The sequence below is a fragment of the Schistocerca piceifrons genome, chromosome 1 (genome assembly GCF_021461385.2).
Source record: "Schistocerca piceifrons isolate TAMUIC-IGC-003096 chromosome 1, iqSchPice1.1, whole genome shotgun sequence".
Classification (NCBI taxonomy): domain Eukaryota; kingdom Metazoa; phylum Arthropoda; class Insecta; order Orthoptera; family Acrididae; genus Schistocerca; species Schistocerca piceifrons.
In genome coordinates, this window is record NC_060138.1 from 646,326,424 (window position 1) to 646,345,353 (window position 18,930).

At 38.8% G+C, this 18,930-nt stretch overlaps 1 protein-coding gene across 1 annotated transcript in view; it reads right to left on the reverse strand.

Moving 5' to 3' along the window:
* Window positions 1-18,930, reverse strand: part of LOC124805126 (legumain-like) — a 165,625-nt gene that overhangs the window by 22,164 nt on the left and 124,531 nt on the right. The window contains exon 10 of the mRNA XM_047265586.1: window positions 6,538-6,651. Coding sequence (XP_047121542.1) covers window positions 6,538-6,651 — 114 coding nt within the window. The remainder of the gene's footprint in view (window positions 1-6,537; window positions 6,652-18,930) is intronic.

The following is an 18,930-nucleotide window of genomic DNA, read 5'->3' on the forward strand; positions in this document are numbered from 1 at the left end:
TCAGTCCATTCGTAGACACTCTGTTGTGGCAAAACACTGTTCCCGTACTGTACCAAAAAGTCTTCGATGAATTTCAGCCCCTGACACGCCTTCTGTTGCTCTTCTTTGGTGCAAATAGACAGTGGAGCAGACATGATTAACAGCACGGCAGCAATAACGAAACTCACCTAGCAGCTTGAAAATTGCAAAGATATAACAACAAGTAAACAAAGCATGCATCATCAAAGTAAAATAACAGTACTGCCAAAATAAACAAAAATATAACTAAATTGCGGATAATAATTGACTCACCATTATAATTATGCACCTACAAACTGTTGCCTGTAACTAAATAGTGACCATATAAGTATTACTACTGTGTTCACCACCTTGGCATCAACCTATCCCTAAACATTACACCATTCCTTATGTAAGGCTCCTACATGCATAGCATGTCCATCCTCAAACTCCTCTACCAATTTACTCAGTTCCGCCATCACGAGCCTACTGCTTATGACATTAGCTTGCTTACATCACATGTGGTTACAATTGCCTAGTATGAATAACACATTTGGGCAGGGGCTCCCAATTATGCATGTCCATGGCCTTTTCAACATATTTCACCTTCTATAGCCTCTGGGTGTACACCAATCACAACATGTCAAACAGCTCTTTCATGCCAGTTAGTAGATTGTTACAAAAAAGCAGAGTATGATCTAAATCCTCAGTAATGGGTAAAGTTATTTGGTCACACTTGGAGTGTGGTGGTAAATGCTGCTTTTTTAAGGTACCAACATGTACCTTTCTGTCTACTGTGCCGATGAAAGATGGTCATGTAGAAACCTTTATGGGAGTAGTGGTAGACAAAAGGCCACATGTGGTGCATGCATTTTTTATTTATGTGCAGATACGAAAAACAAATGTAAGTACAGTACAACCGCAAGGCATGATGGAGGGTGAATGTTTTACTGGCGAGAAGGAGCTGTCATGACTTTTGGGTGCCAAAGGAGGAGAGGTCGGGACAGCAACGGCTGTTGTTCTGCAAGAGAAAACAAAAAAAGATTGTATGGAATTACTTAACCACTTTTTGTCAATGGCATACTAATGATTTGTCTGTCGAAGAGTTTGGTTATTAAGAGCCTAGATGTAAATGTTTAACTGATGGTTGAAAATATTATGGGGACTGTTAAACACAGAAATATTTTGGAAAGAACCGATTCATAGCTAGTGGGTAGCAAACATAGTCTTCCATTATCACAGAACTTTTCTGCAGATAGTAAAGTAGTTTGATATAGCTACAAGTGGCACTGCATTGCAGAACCACAACTTGAAGGAGGGAGAGGCAAAAAGAGAAGATTTAAAGGTAAGGAGTTACGAACATATGACTCACAGATCACATTCATGGAACTGTTAGCCTGGTTAAGTACTCTTCAGAAGTGAGTATCAGCGGTAAAATTTCAAGGTGAGCTGGCCTTATAATACGATGCAGTGTTGCACTAGGTTATAGTGACATCATCGAGCCTGCACAAACATAGAGTTAACCTGTTTCATCGTAAAGATTTCCTGGGCACAGAGGCTGGATAATTATCACTGCAGAAGTAGCAGGTAATGGGTAATACGCAGATGGTGATTTTTTCCATATGTTCCTGGTTATCTACTGCAGAGCTTCTTGCTTTGTCTTGAAATTCACAGGACTTAAAACATCAGACATAAAACTTTACCAGATTCCAACATGGCTTGTGTGCCTGGCATGTACACACCAAGAGCATTAACAGGTTCAGAAAGGACTCGTCCGATGATGTACTTTGTCTGCAGTTTTTGACAAGTCTTATTAACATGTCTGTACAGAATGAGATTTTCACTCTGCAGCGGAGTGTGCGCTGATATGAAACTTCCTGGCAGATTAAAACTGTGTGCCAGACCGAGACTCGAACTCGGGACCTTTGCCTTTCGCGGGCAAGTGCTCTACAAGGTTCACGGGAGAGCTTCTGTTAAGTTTGGAAGGTAGGAAACGAGGTACTGGCAGAAGTAAAGCTGCGAGGACAGGTCGTGAGTCGTGCTTGGGTAGCTCAGTTGGTAGAGCACTTGTCCATGAAAGGCAAAGGTCCCGAGTTCGAGTCTCGGTCCGGCACACAGTTTTAATCTGCCAGGAAGTTTCACATGTCTGTGCGCTAGATATACATACAGTTTCATCAGTCCTGGAATGTACTTTAACACTGCAAAAGAGGTTTGATAGTGGAATTTATCATACCTGTACTCAAGGACTTAAGAGATAGGCCATAGCTAGAGCAGCCACTTTTTCATCATTACAGATCTCACTGACAGGTCTGAACTCTGTTACAGTTAGTTGGCCAGTTAATTAACTCCACGTTCCATAGGGCATTTGCACAATTTTTACCAAAAACGAGTCAGTTTACAGGCTATGCATACATGGTTTATTTATGTACGTACTTCCTCAGGCTATCTACATATTTCTCAATAGCACAGTGGCTTTAGTACATCCACTTTTATTCAATTTGTCTTTGATCCTAATCATATTATTAGTGAAAAAACTTAAATTTAACAACAAAAGAAAGCATTCTTGACTATATTACACAAGCTACTACCATTTTTTCCTCAAACAAGGATTCATCAATAATATTGGAGTTGTTCACAAGAACATTGTCAAGAACTTATGGACGATATACAGGGTAATTCACGAAGATATGGAAATATTTTAATATGTTATTCTACAAGTAAAACTAAAGAAAAAAATCCATATAGACATAGGTTGGCAAATGTTTAGTTATGGAGTTAGCGCTAATAAAACATTTTGCCTGAAATTTAGCAAATGCACTAATATGAAACCATCACAAAACTGTACAAGGTTAAAGTAAAGCACAATTCCTATTTATTTTGTTGTTATTGGTCTGGTGAATCTAATAAAACATGTCACAGATGTTTATCTGCAGTAATTCTTCCAGAAAATCCAGAGAAGCAAAGATTATTATACAAGTAAATTTGTTTTCTTTCCATTAAGAATGTAGGAAGATTTACGTCATTGTTGGCAACCGTTATAGAGCTATTTCAGTCATTTTCTAACCTTGAAACGAGTTAGTTTGCTGTATTGTTCAGTGAAAGAACATAATAAAAACAGTGCATTTAAGTGATACCACATAGAATTGTTGTAGTTTGTAGATTACTTATGAAGTAGGGATGCCTTTGAAATTTGATGTTAATGTTATTACAATCATTTTTCCAAAACTAAATTCTCTACAACTACTGTTGAAAACTTTTTTGAAATTGACTGGAATATAAAAAACAAATTGGTCTAAGTAGTTAATAAATTAAAAAATTTACAAAATTATTTCTTTGCTTCTCTGGATGTTCTGGAAAATTACTGCAGACACACATCTGGGACTTTTTTTATTAGATTCACCAGGTCAATAACTAACAAATAAATAAATAAATAAATAAATGGAAATTGTGCTTTACTTTAACCTCGTACAGTTTTGTAATGGCTTCATATTAACGAAGTTGCTAAATTTCAGGCAAAATCTTTTATTAGCCATAACTTCGTCACTAAGCATTCACAGGCCTATGTTTATATTACTTTTTTCTTTAGTTTTAATTGCAGAATAACATATTAAAATACTTGCATATCTTTGTGAATCACCCTGTATTTAGTGTGCAGATCAGTGCATGATATGGCAGGAGCATTGTTGAGGGGAGGGAGGGAGGGAATGTTGCCATGAATATATACAAATTCGTAAGACATTTTTTTGGCATAAATCAAATGCCAAATTAAAGCAATGCACTCTTAATCCACACACGGATGAACCAAAGTCCAATATAAAGCAATTTTGAAGCTTCAGTTCTCATTATGTACCATATGCACAAAGCAGCATGTTAACTGCCATCTCATTTCTGAACAACCTATCTGAGATATGACGATCATGTGAGTTTCTGGCCAACAAGAAGTTCAGTATTACCATTACGTAAGGGCGGGAGGAGTGGAGAGTAAATAAACCAATTTACACTCAGATGTTTCAACAGACAATGCCTTATAAATATGCAGGTAAAAGATTTCTGAGACAATATTTTGATCGACCTCAATAAGCCAGCCATTATAGGATAATCACTGTTTCTCATAAAATCTGTCTGCACTCTATTAGGGTCTTGCCAATTTTCTAAATGCATGTCATAATCAAACTGCAGTACCTAAGTAGTGGGATGAAATTTTTTAAGTGAAGTGAGGTTGAAAAATATCAGTGATAGTATCAACCCTAGAGGCAGTCTTTCACTTTTCCCTAAAGTAACAATTATTTTCTAATCATTCAATATACAATGTATGTGATGAACACATGTAATGTGAAAACAGCATATTTTTGTTGACATTTGTAGTGACTGAACAGTGCAGGCCAATAATTACTCCTCTTGACATTACTTATATGGCTGTTAAGAGGATCATAGAATTAATACCTTCACATATTAGTTACAAATCTTAGTAAAAACTTGATTCTATTTTCTGGTATGAGCTGAAGGATATTATAATTTATGGTGTTAAGGCCAGAACTTCTGTTGTCCCCAGACTTCTCTATAGGGTTACTGTCCTATTTACTACGGTATCAGACCATTCATTCATTACCACTAGACCCTTTCCTTTGCCACTTTTGTGGCATTCCTTCCCTGCTTATTATCTTTGTAATTTTACTTGTCCTTTCATTTTCCTGTGTCAATAGTGGAAGTTTTCCTTCTTATTAATAAAACTCCTTACATTTTTGTGGAAACTATTAAACATGTGCTCTTTCAGAATCACAAGTTTTTTTTCAAGCAGAATGGTTTGCCTTGTCGGTAACTAACTGAGGAAATTAACATCAAGTTTTAATGGTGCAGGAAACTACACAAGTCCCGAGTTAAAGATGTCCATGTTATAAGTCTCATATCAAACAGCTGGAATGGTCATCACTTAAGATACAGGCACTACGAGTATTCAGCACAAAAATTTTACAACAAAACTGTTTTTATCACTCAGACACCTGTCATTTCATATAGATTAAAATAAAAAAGAACTTACTTCAAAATTTTGCAGATTGTGAAATCTCTAAGTTCAGTATCCCTTTAAAATAAAAATCAGCTGAATATTATTGAAGGACATTATCTTAATGAAGGATCGAACACAAAAAACCATAATATAGGGACATACATATGAAGTGAAAAGCCATGACTGTAATTATCCAGAACAGAAATGTCAGATTATGGTATTGCAATCAGAAGTAACAAACAATAATGTTAGTGACAGTCAAGTATGCAAACATTTCATAATTTCTTCACTACCATATTTAGAAAGGAACAAAGGCTGATTTAAATTCATCAAAGCACGAACGCACGCACGTGTGTGTGTGTGTGTGTGTGAAACAACTGGGTTCTCTCAGAAAATGAGTCTCGTGCTTCAGTCACCACTACCTTACTCAGCGTCAGTTGTTATACATTTGCTAACTTCTGAGCTGTCAAGCCTATGAAAATCTTATTTATTTTGAAAGGGCTACAAAACAGTGAACATAAGCCAAAACTGGTAATCAAGAGTTTGTAGAAAGTCAGCAATCATAGTCTCAATGAAATTATTGTTAAATTCACATTGTGATACCTGTCTTGTAAGAAATGATACATCAAGATATGAGAAAAAATCAACATAAAAAAATTATGTCATATTTTTATTCTTCTAACTAACACTTTAGTGATCATTTACTTTTCAAAGGGTGACTGTTCACCTCATAACAATATAGGAGTGTTAGATGACATTAAATAGTAACACTCAAATTCTGACTGGACATCAGCTTAACCGATAGCAGGGAAGCTGCAAATGGCATTCTAAATCTGTGTCATATTTTCTGTCTGTGTTCTTATAGCTAAAGCACTCAATACCGGTTCTTTGTATAAACATCAACTTTTTGAACTAGCTAAGAAAGCTTTTCAATGGATCTCTGACACACAGATACTATAAAGCAAATCAATTATCTGTTCTAAAATTGCAACTATGGGATGTACAATACAGTACTAGCAAAGACTTCAATGGTGTTTCAGCCAATGAAAATGCATGATTTTGAAAATGTTATTACTCCTTTTACAAACAAGAATCTACATAGGATGCAACTGATGGCACTAATAAAAATTACAGACACTATATTCAAGATAAAATAATAATTCTTCAATCATGAAAAATAAAGGAAGGGCAACCTCTCACCTTTAACAGACTGATGTTTGGCACATAGACACACAACAGAAACATTCTACAACATTTCTTCTCTCTATTTTAGATATGAAGATGATTGATTGAGCAATCACAACTAACTATCGTTTTATAAATTATGATTCAAGACAAATTCTATACCTAAAACTAAAATGGTTGAGCATGCCAAGTCTCATAAAAAAAATCTGTCTATAACTCAGTACCTCTTCAGTTCTGACTATTTTCAGCAATTTTTAATTGAAAAATCTTGAAACACAAGAGAATAACTAAAAAACATGCATCAGGCATATGCAATTTTATAATTCACATTTATATCATTTCTACCTTACCTTTACGACGCGATGAATGTGAAACTTAATATTATTTCTTTCTTCCCGATTTTGTGCACGCTCCAGCTTGCTTTGAAGGATTGCTAATGGCACGTGGCGACTTGGAACCCTAAGCTGAAAGAGTAAATAAATCTATCTTCACTATTTTCACTATTTCATATAGTACAAGGTTGGTTCAGGAAGAAAAACACTGGCATTCTAGGGGTTGGAGTGTGAAATGTTAGATCCCTTAATCAGGTAGGTAGTTTAGAGAATTTAACAACAGAAACAAATAGACTGAAGTTAGATATAGTGGAAAATAGTGAAGCAGGGTTGCAGGAAGAACAGGACTTCTAGTCAGGTGAGTAGAGGGCTATAAATACAAAGTCAAGTAGGGGTAATGCAAGAGTAGACTTAATAATGAATAAGAAAATGGGATTGAGAGTAAGATACTAAGAACAGCATCATGAATGCATTATTGTAGCCAAAATAAGAACAAAGCCAACACTCACAACAGAAGTAAAAGTTTTTATGCCAACTAGTTCAAGTGAAGAAGTGACTGAAATAATTTTATGGTTAGATAATATAAATTCTTCAGATTGTTAAGAGAGAAAAAATTCTAATTGTGATAGGACACTTAAATTCAGTAGTAGGAAAAAGAAGAGAAGGAAAAATAGAAGAAGGAATAACAGGGAAACTGCCTGGTAGAATTCTGCACTGAGTACAATTTAATCATTGCTAATACTTAGTTTAAAGATCAAGAGAGAAAACCGTGATGTGGAAAACATTTGGGGAGACTGGAAGATTTAGTGCATGTTTTTCTATTTAAAAGATTTCATCTCATGTTTTTAACTGTAAGTTTAAATTCAGGCAGTCTGTAGCATAGTTTTCATTTCTTTTGAACAGCCAGCTACACAGCCCATTAGGGCATTAGCATCCGTTGGTGACATGTCTGCTTTTGGAGTGTACTTCTTCAGTTAGTCCTGCTACAATAAGTAGAATGTGTGCATGCTATGTGCAGACGCAGGAGGAGCTCCTGCAGTTCGCGAACAGTTGAACAGCTATGGTCAGCCACCTACAGCGTGCTGCCTTAGGGTGTAGCGGTGGTGGTGGCGGTGAATCTGGCACATCGCATGGGACACCTAGGGTATCACTTGCTTTGCACACAGGCTCTGCTGCTGGAGTACTTCCTATTGTAGCCAGTTCACTGAATCCAACCTCACAGCAGGTGAGTGGCATGTGATGACAAGTTCTTGTCATGCAAGACAAAGAGCCAGTGTGGAGGCTGGCCTCACCTATTTGCCATGTGAGTAAACACATGGCAGTTCCTTCAGCAAAGTCAGAGCAGGTATAAGTGGGCAGAGGTTTCCTAGTTACTGGGAGCTCCAACATTAGGTGCATTGTGCAGTCCCTTAGAAAGATAGTGTCCAGACCTGGAAAGAAAGCCACTGTGCGCTAGGTATGTCCGCCAGAGGACCTCATCAGAGTTGTGGAGGAGGTATTGCCTGTGGCTGATGATCATGCAGGGTGCAGTCGTCGGCACCAATGACACCTGTTACATGGGTTCTGATGCCATCCTCAGTTCATACTGGTGGCTGGTGGAGGTGGTGAAGACTGCTGGCCTCAGGCACAAGTGGCAAGCAGAGCTCGCAGTCTGCAGCATTATCCCCACAACTGATCAGAGTCCTTTGATTTGGAGATGAGTGGAGGGGCTCAACCAAAGGTTTTATTGACTCTGCGATGGTCTTGGTTGCAGATTTGTAGACCTGTGTTATCCAGTGGGGAATTGTAAGACTCCTACTGATAGGTCATACGAGCACTACACAAAGGAAGTAGCTACTTGGGTAGCAGAGTACTTTTGGAGTGCAGATGGGGAGTTTTTTAGGCCGTAATAACAGGTTCTCTCATGAAAACTAACCAGACAATATGCAGATAGCAAAATCAGACTGCGTTCAGAATAAAGACACTTCAACAATTTTATTATTCAACTGTCAAAATTTTATTATTAAACTATCAAAAATTTATAACAAAACTCCTGAATTTACTGCCCTCCAGGAATGTTCATGGGCTCAAATTTTTCTTGGGACCAAGAGCTGGTTGAAACCTGAAGTAAAAAGCCCTGAAATATTTAGCAAGTCATGGAACACTTATCAGAAAGACAGATTAGATACCAAAGGAAGGGGAATGTCCATTGCAGTTGATAAAAATTGTCTCCATCAGGGTCTAAATTGAGTGTGACAGCGTTTATCTGGTTGTGTATACCAGGTCTAGGTGGAACCATGTTAATTATTGAATGTTTTTACCAGCCACCTGATTCCCCTGTGCCAGTTTTAGAGTCACTGAAAGAAAGTCTATAGTCGATAGCACGTAAATACATAGATCGTGCAATACTGGTTGGAGGGGACTTCAACTTACTGAGTATAGACTGGGGCATCTATGGATTAATTGCAGGGGGTTACAGACAGTATTGCAAAGCACTTTTGAACGTGTTTCCTGAAAATGTATCTTGAGCATTTAGTTTGGCACCCCACACGCAATGGAAACGTCTTAGACCTGTAGCTCAAACAGGCTGGACCTTATTGATGTTGTTGTTGTTGTTGTTGTGGTCTTCAGTCCTGAGACTGGTTTGATGCAGCTCTCCATGCTACTCTATCCTGTGCAAGCCTCTTCATCTCCCAGTACCTACTGCAACCTACATCCTTCTGAATCTGCTTAGTGTATTCATCTCTTGGTCTCCCTCTATGATTTTTACCCTCCACGCTGCCCTCCGATACTAAATTGGTGATCCCTTGATGCCTCAGAACATGTCCTACCAACCGATCCCTTCTTCTGGTCAAGTTGTGCCACAAACTTCTCTTCTCCCCAATCCTATTCAATACTTCCTCATTAGTTATGTGATCTACCCATCTAATCTTCAGCATTCTTCTGTAGCACCACATTTTGAAAGCTTCTATTCTCTTCTTGTCCAAACTATTTATCGTCCATGTTTCACTTCCATACATGGCTACACTCCATACGAATACTTTCAGAAATGACTTCCTGACACTTAAATCAATACTGGATGTTAACAAATTTCTCTTCTTCAGAAACGCTTTCCTTGCCATTGCCAGCCAACATTTTATATCCTCTCTACTTCGACCATCATCAGTTATTTTGCTCCCCAAATAGCAAAACTCCTTTACTACTTTAAGTGCCTCATTTCCTAATCTAATTCCCTCAGCATCACCCGACTTAATTAGACTACATTCAATTATCATTGTTTTGCTTTTGTTGATGTTCATCTTATATCCTCCTTTCAAGACACTGTCCATTCCACTCAACTGCTCTTCCAAGTCCTTTGCTGTCTCTGACAGAATTACAATGTCATCGGCGAACCTCAAAGTTTTTACTTCTTCTCCATGAATTTTAATACCTACTCTGAATTTTTCTTTTGTTTCCTTTACTGCTTGCTCGATATACAGATTGAACAACATCGGGGAGAGGCTACAACCCTGTCTTACTCCCTTCCCAACCACTGCTTCCCTTTCATGTCCCTTGACTCTTATAACTGCCATCTGGTTTCTGTACAAATTGTAAATAGCCTTTCGCTCCCTGTATTTTACCCCTGCCACCTTTAGAATTTGAAAGAGAGTATTCCAGTCAACATTGTCAAAAGCTTTCTCTAAGTCTACAAATGCTAGAAACGTAGGTTTGCCTTTCCTTAATGTTTCTTCTAAGATAAGTCGTAAGGTCAGTATTGCCTCACGTGTTCCAGTGTTTCTACGGAATCCATCTGATCTTCCCCGAGGTTGGCTTCTACTAGTTTTTCCATTCGTCTGTAAAGAATTCGTGTTAGTATTTTGCAGCTGTGACTTATTAAGCTGATAGTTCGGTAATTTTCACATCTGTCAACACCTGCTTTCTTTGGGATTGAAATTATTATATTCTTCTTGAAGTCTAAGGGTATTTCGCCTGTTTCATACATCTTCCTCACCAGATGGTAGAGTTTTGTCAGGACTGGCTCTCCCAAGGCCGTCAGTAATTCCAATGGAATATTGTCTACTCCGGGGGCCTTGTTTCGACTCAGGTCTTTCAGTGCTCTGTCAAACTCTTCACGCAGTATCATATCTCCCATTTCATCTTCATCTTCTTCCATTTCCATAATATTGTCCTCAAGTACATCGCCCTTGTATAGACCCTCTATATACTCCTTCCACCTTTCTGCTTTCCCTTCTTTGCTTAGAACTGGGTTTCCATCTGAGCTCTTGATATTCATACAAGTCGTTCTCTTATCTCCAAAGGTCTCTTTAATTTTCCTGTAGGCGGTATCTATCTTACCCCTAGTGAGATAGGCCTCTACATCCTTACATTTGTCCTCTAGCCATCCCTGCTTAGCCATTTTGCACTTCCTGTCGATCTCATTTTTGAGACGTTTGTATTCCTTTTTGCCTGTTTCACTTACTGCATTTTTATATTTTCTCCTTTCATCAATTAAATTCAATATTTCTTCTGTTACCCAAGGATTTCTACTAGCCCTCGTCTTTTTACCTACTTGATCCTCTGCTGCCTTCACTACTTCATCCCTCAAAGCTACCCATTCTTCTTCTACTGTATTTATTTCCCCCATTCCTGTCAATTGCTCCCTTATGCTCTCCCTGAATCTCTGTACAACCTCTGGTTCTTTTAGTTTATCCAGGTCCCATCTCCTTAAATTCCCACCTTTTTGCAGTTTCTTCAGTTTTAATCTACAGGTCATAACCAATAGATTGTGGTCAGAGTCCACATCTGCCCCTGGAAATGTCTTACAATTTATAACCTGGTTCCTAAATCTCTGTCTTACCATTATATAATCTATCTGATACCTTTTAGTATCTCCAGGGTTCTTCCATGTATACAACCTTCTTTCATGATTCTTAAACCAAGTGTTAGTTATGATTATGTTCTGCTCTGTGCAAAATTCGACCAGGCGGCTTCCTCTTTCATTTCTGTCCCCCAATCCATATTCACCTACTATGTTTCCTTCTCTCCCTTTTCCTACACTCGAATTCCAGTCACCCATGACTATTAAATTTTCGTCTCCCTTCACAATCTGAATAATTTCTTTTATTTCATCATACATTTCTTCAATTTCTTCGTCATCTGCAGAGCTAGTTGGCATATAAACTTGTACTACTGTAGTAGGCGTGGGCTTCGTATCTATCTTGGCCACAATAATGCGTTCACTATGCTGTTTGTAGTAGCTTACCCGCATTCCTATTTTCCTATTCATTATTAAACCTACTCCTGCATTACCCCTATTTGATTTTGTGTTTATAACCCTGTAGTCACCTGACCAGAAGTCTTGTTCCTCCTGCCATCGAACTTCACTAATTCCCACTATATCTAACTTCAACCTATCCATTTCCCTTTTTAAATTTTCTAACCTACCTGCCCGATTAAGGGATCTGACATTCCACGCTCCGATCCGTAGAACGCCAGTTTTCTTTCTCCTGATAACGACATCCTCTTGAGTAGTCCCCGCCCGGAGATCCGAATGGGGGACTATTTTACCTCCGGAATATTTTACCCAAGAGGACGCCATCATCATGTAATCATACAGTAAAGCTGCATGCCCTCGGGAAAAATTACGGCTGTAGTTTCCCCTTGCTTTCAGCCGTTCGCAGTACCAGCACAGCAAGGCCGTTTTGGTTATTGTTACAAGGCCAGATCAGTCAATCATCCAGACTGTTGCCCTTGCAACTACTGAAAAGGCTGCTGCCCCTCTTCAGGAACCACACGTTTGTCTGGCCTCTCAACAGATACCCCTCCGTTGTGGTTGCACCTACGGTACGGCTATCTGTATCGCTGAGGCACGCAAGCCTCCCCACCAACGGCAAGGTCCATGGTTCATGGGGGGGGGGGGGGGGGGGGGGGGGGGGGACCTTATTGATGGCATCATTATAGAGAGGAATTAGTGATCATGATATCATAGCAACTGCAGTTGGTAAAGTTAATAAATCAGTCAAGAAGGCAAGTAGAGTGCTTCTGCTAGAAAGAGCTGATCAGCAGTCGTTGGCATCTCACTTAAACAATGAATTTACATCATTTAGTTCCAGTATGATGGCAATATGATGGACAAAGTTTAAACAGATTTAAATTGTGCTCTGGTCAAGTATGTGCCCAGTAAGTGGATTAAGGATGAAAAAGACACATGTGGTTTAACAACAAAATTCAGAAAATACTGAGAGAGCAAAGGGTGTTGCACTCTTGGTTCAAAAGAGAATTCACAAATGATGACAGGCAAAGGTTAGTAGACATTAACGTGTCTGTGAAAAGATTTGTGTGTGAAGCATATAACAACTACCACCATCATACCTTAGCAAAATATCTGGGTGAGAAACAGAAAATTCTTATTCTATGTAAATTCGCTAAGCAAGTGTAAGTCTTCCATCCACTCACTCACTCACTCACCATCTGGTGTGGGAACAGAAGATAGAAAAATGAAAGACAAAGTTTTCCATTTCGTATTTACGAAATCATTCACCCAGGAGAACTTAACAAACCTAGTATCGCACAGAGTCCCTGGCATCGAGAGAGAGTTTTTTTAAATATATTTAATAAAATTGCAGCCAAATAGCCATATACAGTTACTTTGCTTAACATTTTTGCATATTTCACTCTTTTACTGCACAGTTTTATGTGACATTGTTCACAGGCTTCGTTAGACAGTTCACACACACACATGTTGTGGTTGGGTCGTGATAAGTTTTGTTTTTGCAATTTAGATGATGAAAGCCATGAATAGATAATCTAGTTAAGACATGTTGCAGTTCAAAGTTTGGTGCTGTCCACGAGCGGTTCGTCATTGCTTCTGTGCCATAGAACTCCGGCCATACTTTTTCTTGTTTATTCTCCATGATCTTCAGTTGATTTCTGGAAGCCCTGGTGTGTGGCATCATATATCGAAGTTTAATGTCTTCAATTAGGAATGTGTCTCTCGCTAGCAGGTACACTAGTCTACATCTTGTTGTCTTTGAGAGACCTAGTGCTCTTTTTATGTAAGTCGATTTTACCTTTTCTAGTATTTCTAGATTTTTTTCTGTCAGGTGGTCCCATATAACCTCCAACCCATAGGCCAGGATTGGCAAGATTTTTGCGTTGAATAATTTCATGGCCGTTTCTAGACTAAGTAGGTGGATGTTTTTGATGTTCTGTATTGCTATTATTACTTGGGCTGCACATTCTGTTGTATGTTTTGTGAAGCGTTTGGCTGTTGGTTGCATTGTCACCTGTAGGTATTTAAAAAAAAGTCTGACGAGATTTTTATTTTTTTGTCCTCTGATGTTGATTTCCATCTCTTGGGGTTTTGCCTCCTTTTCTGAAAATCACCATTTCTGTCTTTGTCATGTTTACATGTAGTTTGTGTTCATTGCACCATTTATCTATTTTCTCAATGATTTTCTGCAGCTTCTGTATATCCGTTGATCCTATGGCTATGTCATCAGCGTATGCTCTTCTTTATTTTCTCCAATTCGCAGTACTTCTTCAGTGGCAGGAATGTACAGCAAAGGGCTCATTGTGTCACCCTGCAAGACTCAGTTCGATTGCAGAATGAGGTTCGAAAAAGAGAAGTTGTCTGATATTGTGATTAAGTTGTATTCGAGGATTAACTTGATTATTCTTGCCCATACACTATTTTCTCCCATTGTGTTTTCCAGTTATCGGGCTATGAGATCTCTTTCCAGTAGGTCAAAGGCTTTGGTAAAAACCTATGAACACTGTGTAGAACATCTGTTTCTTTTGTAGTGCTTTGTCGATGTTGTTTAGAAGAAGCCTGACTACTGTAAGTGTTGATCTTCCAGATCTGAAGCCCATTTGTCGTTCTGGGAGGTGACTGTCCACACAAGCTTAGATTTTTTGTGTAATTATCTTTGAAAACATCTTGAACTGAGTATTTTCCAGGGCTTTGCCTCTGTACTTGTTTGTGTCCTTTGGGTCTCCTCTACCTTTGTAGAGAACTTTTGTTATCGAGTGTCTCCATTGGGTCGGAATTCTTCCAAGTTCCAGGCATTTGTTGAATAGTTTGATCCATATGTGTTGGAGAGCCTCTTTCACATCTTTTATAAGTTCATTATATATATTTTCGAATCCTGCTGCTTTCTTGTTCTTCAGTGTTTTTAATACTTCTTTTACATCATCTTCATTTAGAGGTTCCCATACATTGTCTTTTTCCTTTGTTTGATGTTGTTTCTCTTTCTTTGGGGCTGTTTTGATTCCTCATTTGTTCAGTATCTTACTGAAGTAGTCTTCCCATTCCTTCATGTTTATATTTGGTGTATGAGCCAGTCTTCTTGGTCTTGCTGCTATGTATGGATCTTTCTCTGCTTCATCCGCTTCTCTTTTTGCCTCTCTTCCTATGTATTCTTTTTTCTTCTCTTCTATTAGTTTTTTTGTAGATTCTCCTCTCTTCTGCATATAGTTTGCATATTTCCTCATTGTACTGATTTCTGAACCTGTGGAGTGTTATTAGAACAGTGTTCCTTTTGCTGTAGCATTCAGCACAGAACCATCTTTTTGCCATCTTTGTTTTTGGGCCTGTTTGTATCACTGAATCTCTTAGAACGACTTCTATTTTGTCTGTTGCTTTTTAAAGGTCTTCTTCATCTATTAAAGTTTCTATTGCTGGTTTGTTAATTTTTCTCTATCTATTTTTCTTTGTGTGATTTGGTGGGTCTTTCTTGCTGGTGGTGATGTGATATTTATTTTTATGTTCACTGGAATGTGCTTTCGTATAGGAGTTATGGAGTCATGCCATATTGGTTGAATACTTTGTTTTATTTCTCCTCTTGTTAATGCAATATCAATGGTGCTTTTCCCACTGTGGCATATATATGTAGGTTTCTGTCTATCGTTCAGTAGGTGAAACCACCTTCTTCTAGGGTGTCAAAGACTAGTCTTGTTTTATAGTTCTCCATGTCTATTCTGCAGTTGAGATTATTTCTACAGCATTTGTGTGTGGTTTAAAATAGGCTGCAATTGTATTGTCTTCTTTTATGATTTTTTTTGGTGGAGGTCATCCAGGATTTCAGTAGGATAGAGATATTCCTCCCATGGGTCATCCTCTTTCTCCTTTCTTTGCCATTAGGTGAAAATTGTAGAAATGTTTGTGTTGCCAGTTGTCTATCTGTCTATTCTGTTAGAATTGCAAGATCCGAGTTTTGCAGAATGTCTGTTGGTGTTAGGTTAAGAGCACTTTTTATTCCCTCTGTATTCCAAAAGACTGCTTTTATTTCTTGTTCTTCTGGTTTTCTTCTTAGTTTAGCTGAGCTCTGCTCCCTCTTCCATTGATCGTCTTGAGAAACGAAATCAACGTACTTTTATGTTTTCAGGCCAGAATTCTGGTTCTTGTGTGATTTGTAGATCTTCAAATGGAATGCCTACTTGTCGCCCAATGTGCGCAGTTCTTCACATACTAGTTGTCCCAGTATTCCATTCTTGTTGAGATATTTCACTACTGTATCAGTTGTGATGGTTCTCTTCAAGTTACCGATATATAGCCATGCTGCTGTTTCTGCCGCTTGTATTTCTTCATCTTTTTTTTTTGTACCCATTATGGTTTTATTTTTACTCTGGTTTCTTCTATACTAGCTCCCCCCTACCACAGTACTCCAAGTTGGTTCCTCAAGTTCATTAAGCTGATTTCGGGTTTTATTATGTTGCTCATGTTCATTGATTTGGACTTGTGGCTGATTTTGTTGCTGGAGCAGAGGATTTGTGCATATTTTCGGCCCCCCCTGGTTTAACTTTGTTGTTGTACTTAGTTTGTATGTTGTTTCCACCAGTTTTGGGTTTCTCTGGTTCTAGGCGACTTTCCTTTTCTAGAGTTTTCTTTATATACAAAGTAAGAGCCTACGGAATATCAGACCAGCTGTGTGGATAGACTGAAGAGTTTTTAGCAAACAGAACACAGCAGGTTGTTCTCAATGGGGATACGTCTACAGACGTTAAAGTAACCTCTGGCATGCCACAGGGGAGTGTTATGGGACTATTGCTTTTCACAATATATATAAATAACCTACTAGATAGTGTCGGAAGTTCCATGCGGCTTTTCGCGGATGATGCTGTAGTATACAGAGAAGTTGCAGCATTAGAAAATTGCAGCAAAATGCAGGAAGATCTGCAGCGGATAGGCACTTGCTGCAGGGAGTGGCAACTGGCCCTTAACATAGACAAATGTAATGTATTGTGAATACATAGACAGAAGAATCCTTTATCGTGTGATTATATGATAGCGGAACTAACACTGGTAGCAGTTACTTCTGTAAAATATCTGGGAGTATGCATGTGGAACGATTTGAAGAGGAATGATCATATAAAATTAATTGTTGGTAAGGCGGGTGCCATGTTGAGAGTCATTGGGAGAGTCCTTAGAAAATGTAGTCCATCAACAAAGGAGGTGGCTTACAAAACACTTGTTTGACCTATACTTGAGTATTTTTCATCAGTGTGGGATCCGTACCAGATCAGGTTGACAGAGGAGATAGAGAAGATCCAAAGAAGAGCGGCGCGTTTCATCACAGGGTTATTTGGTAAGTGTAATAGCGTTACGGAGATGTTTAGCAAACTCAAGTGGCAGACTCTGCAAGACAGGCGCTCTGCATCGCGGTGCAGCTTGCTGTCCAGGTTTTGAGAGGGTGCGTTTCTGGATGAGGTATTGAATATATTGCTTCCCCCTACTTACACCTCCTGAGGAGATCACGAATGTAAAATTAGAGAGATTCGAGCGCTCACGGAGGCTTTCCGGCAGTTGTTCTTCCTGTGAACCATACGCGACTGGAACAGGAAAGGGAGGTAATGACAGTGGCATGTAAAGTGCCCTCTGCCACACACCATTGGGTGGCTTGTGGAGTATAAATGTAGATGTAGATTTGCTCCTGTATTAATATCTCTAGTTGGTTTTTTAGAAAATCAGTTATCTCCTCCACTTTATGCCTCAGTTCACCTATTTACGTGTTATTTTCGTCTTTTTCTAGAGAGCTACCCAATCCAATTTCTCCACTGAAGTTCTTCTAAGATCCTGTAGGTGTGTCTTCCATCTGCCTCTGTCCGCTATGTGCTGTTTCCTGCATTTCTCTGATAGATGTTGCTAGTTGTCCAGCAGTGCAGCTGTCTTCTTCCTCACTCGTCTCCTCTTGTTGGATGTTCCTAACCTCTCTTGTAGGATTCCTATTCTCCTCCTCCTTTGCTTTTGCTTCATTTTTCAAAGATTCTAAGCACCAAGAGAGATGGAAACAAATAATGCGCCAGGCCCAGATGGAATCCCTATTCAGTTTTAGATTACTCTACTCAATAGGCCCTTATTTAGCTTGCATTTATCATGAATCTCTCCCAGCCCAAAGTCCCAAGTGACTGGAAAAAAGTGCATGTGACTCCTGTGTATGTTGTTGTGGTCTTCAGTCCTGAGACTGGTTTGATGCAGCTCTCCATGCTACTCTATCCTGTGCAAGCTTCTTCATCTCCCAGTACCTACTGCAACCTACATCCTTCTGAATCTGCTTAGTGTATTCATCTCTTGCTCTCCCTCTATGATTTTTACCCTCCACACTGCCCTCCAATACTAAATTGGTGATCCCTTGATGCCTCAGAACATGTCCTACCAACCGATCCCTTCTTCTAGTCTAGTTGTGCCACAAACTTCTCTTCTCCCCAATCCTATTCAATACTTCCCATTAGTTATGTGATCTACCCATCTAATCTTCAACATTCTTCTGTAGCACCACATTTCGAAAGCTTGTATTCTCTTCTTGTCCAAACCATTTATCGTCCATGTTTCACTTCCATACATGGCTACACTCCATACAAATACTTTCAGAAACGACTTCCTGACACTTAAATCTGTACTCGATGTTAACAAATTTCTCTTCTTCAGAAATGCTTTCCTTGCCATTGCCAGTCTACATTTTATATCCTCTCTACTTCGACCATCATCAGTTATTTTGCTCCTCAAATAGCAAAACTCCTTTACTACTTTAAGTGTCTCATTTCCTAATTTAATTCCCTCACCATCACCCGACTTAATTCGACTACATTCCATTATCCTCGTTTTGCTTTTGTTGATGTTCATCTTATATCCCCCTTTCAAGACACTATCCATTCCTTTCAACTGCTCTTCCAAGTCTTTTGCTGTCTCCGAGAGAATTACAATGTCATTGGCGAACCTCAAAATTTTTATTTCTTCTCCATGGATTTTAATACCTACTCCGAATTTTTCTTTTGTTTCCTTCACTGCTTGCTCAATATAGAGATTGAATAACATCGGGGTAAAAGAATGGACTTGCAAAATTATAGACCGTTATCCGCAAGATCAATTTGCTGCAGAATTCCAGAACATAGTCAGGGTCTGAATATAATAAATTTTCTAAAGATCGAAAAGCTTCTGTCCATGAACCAGCATGG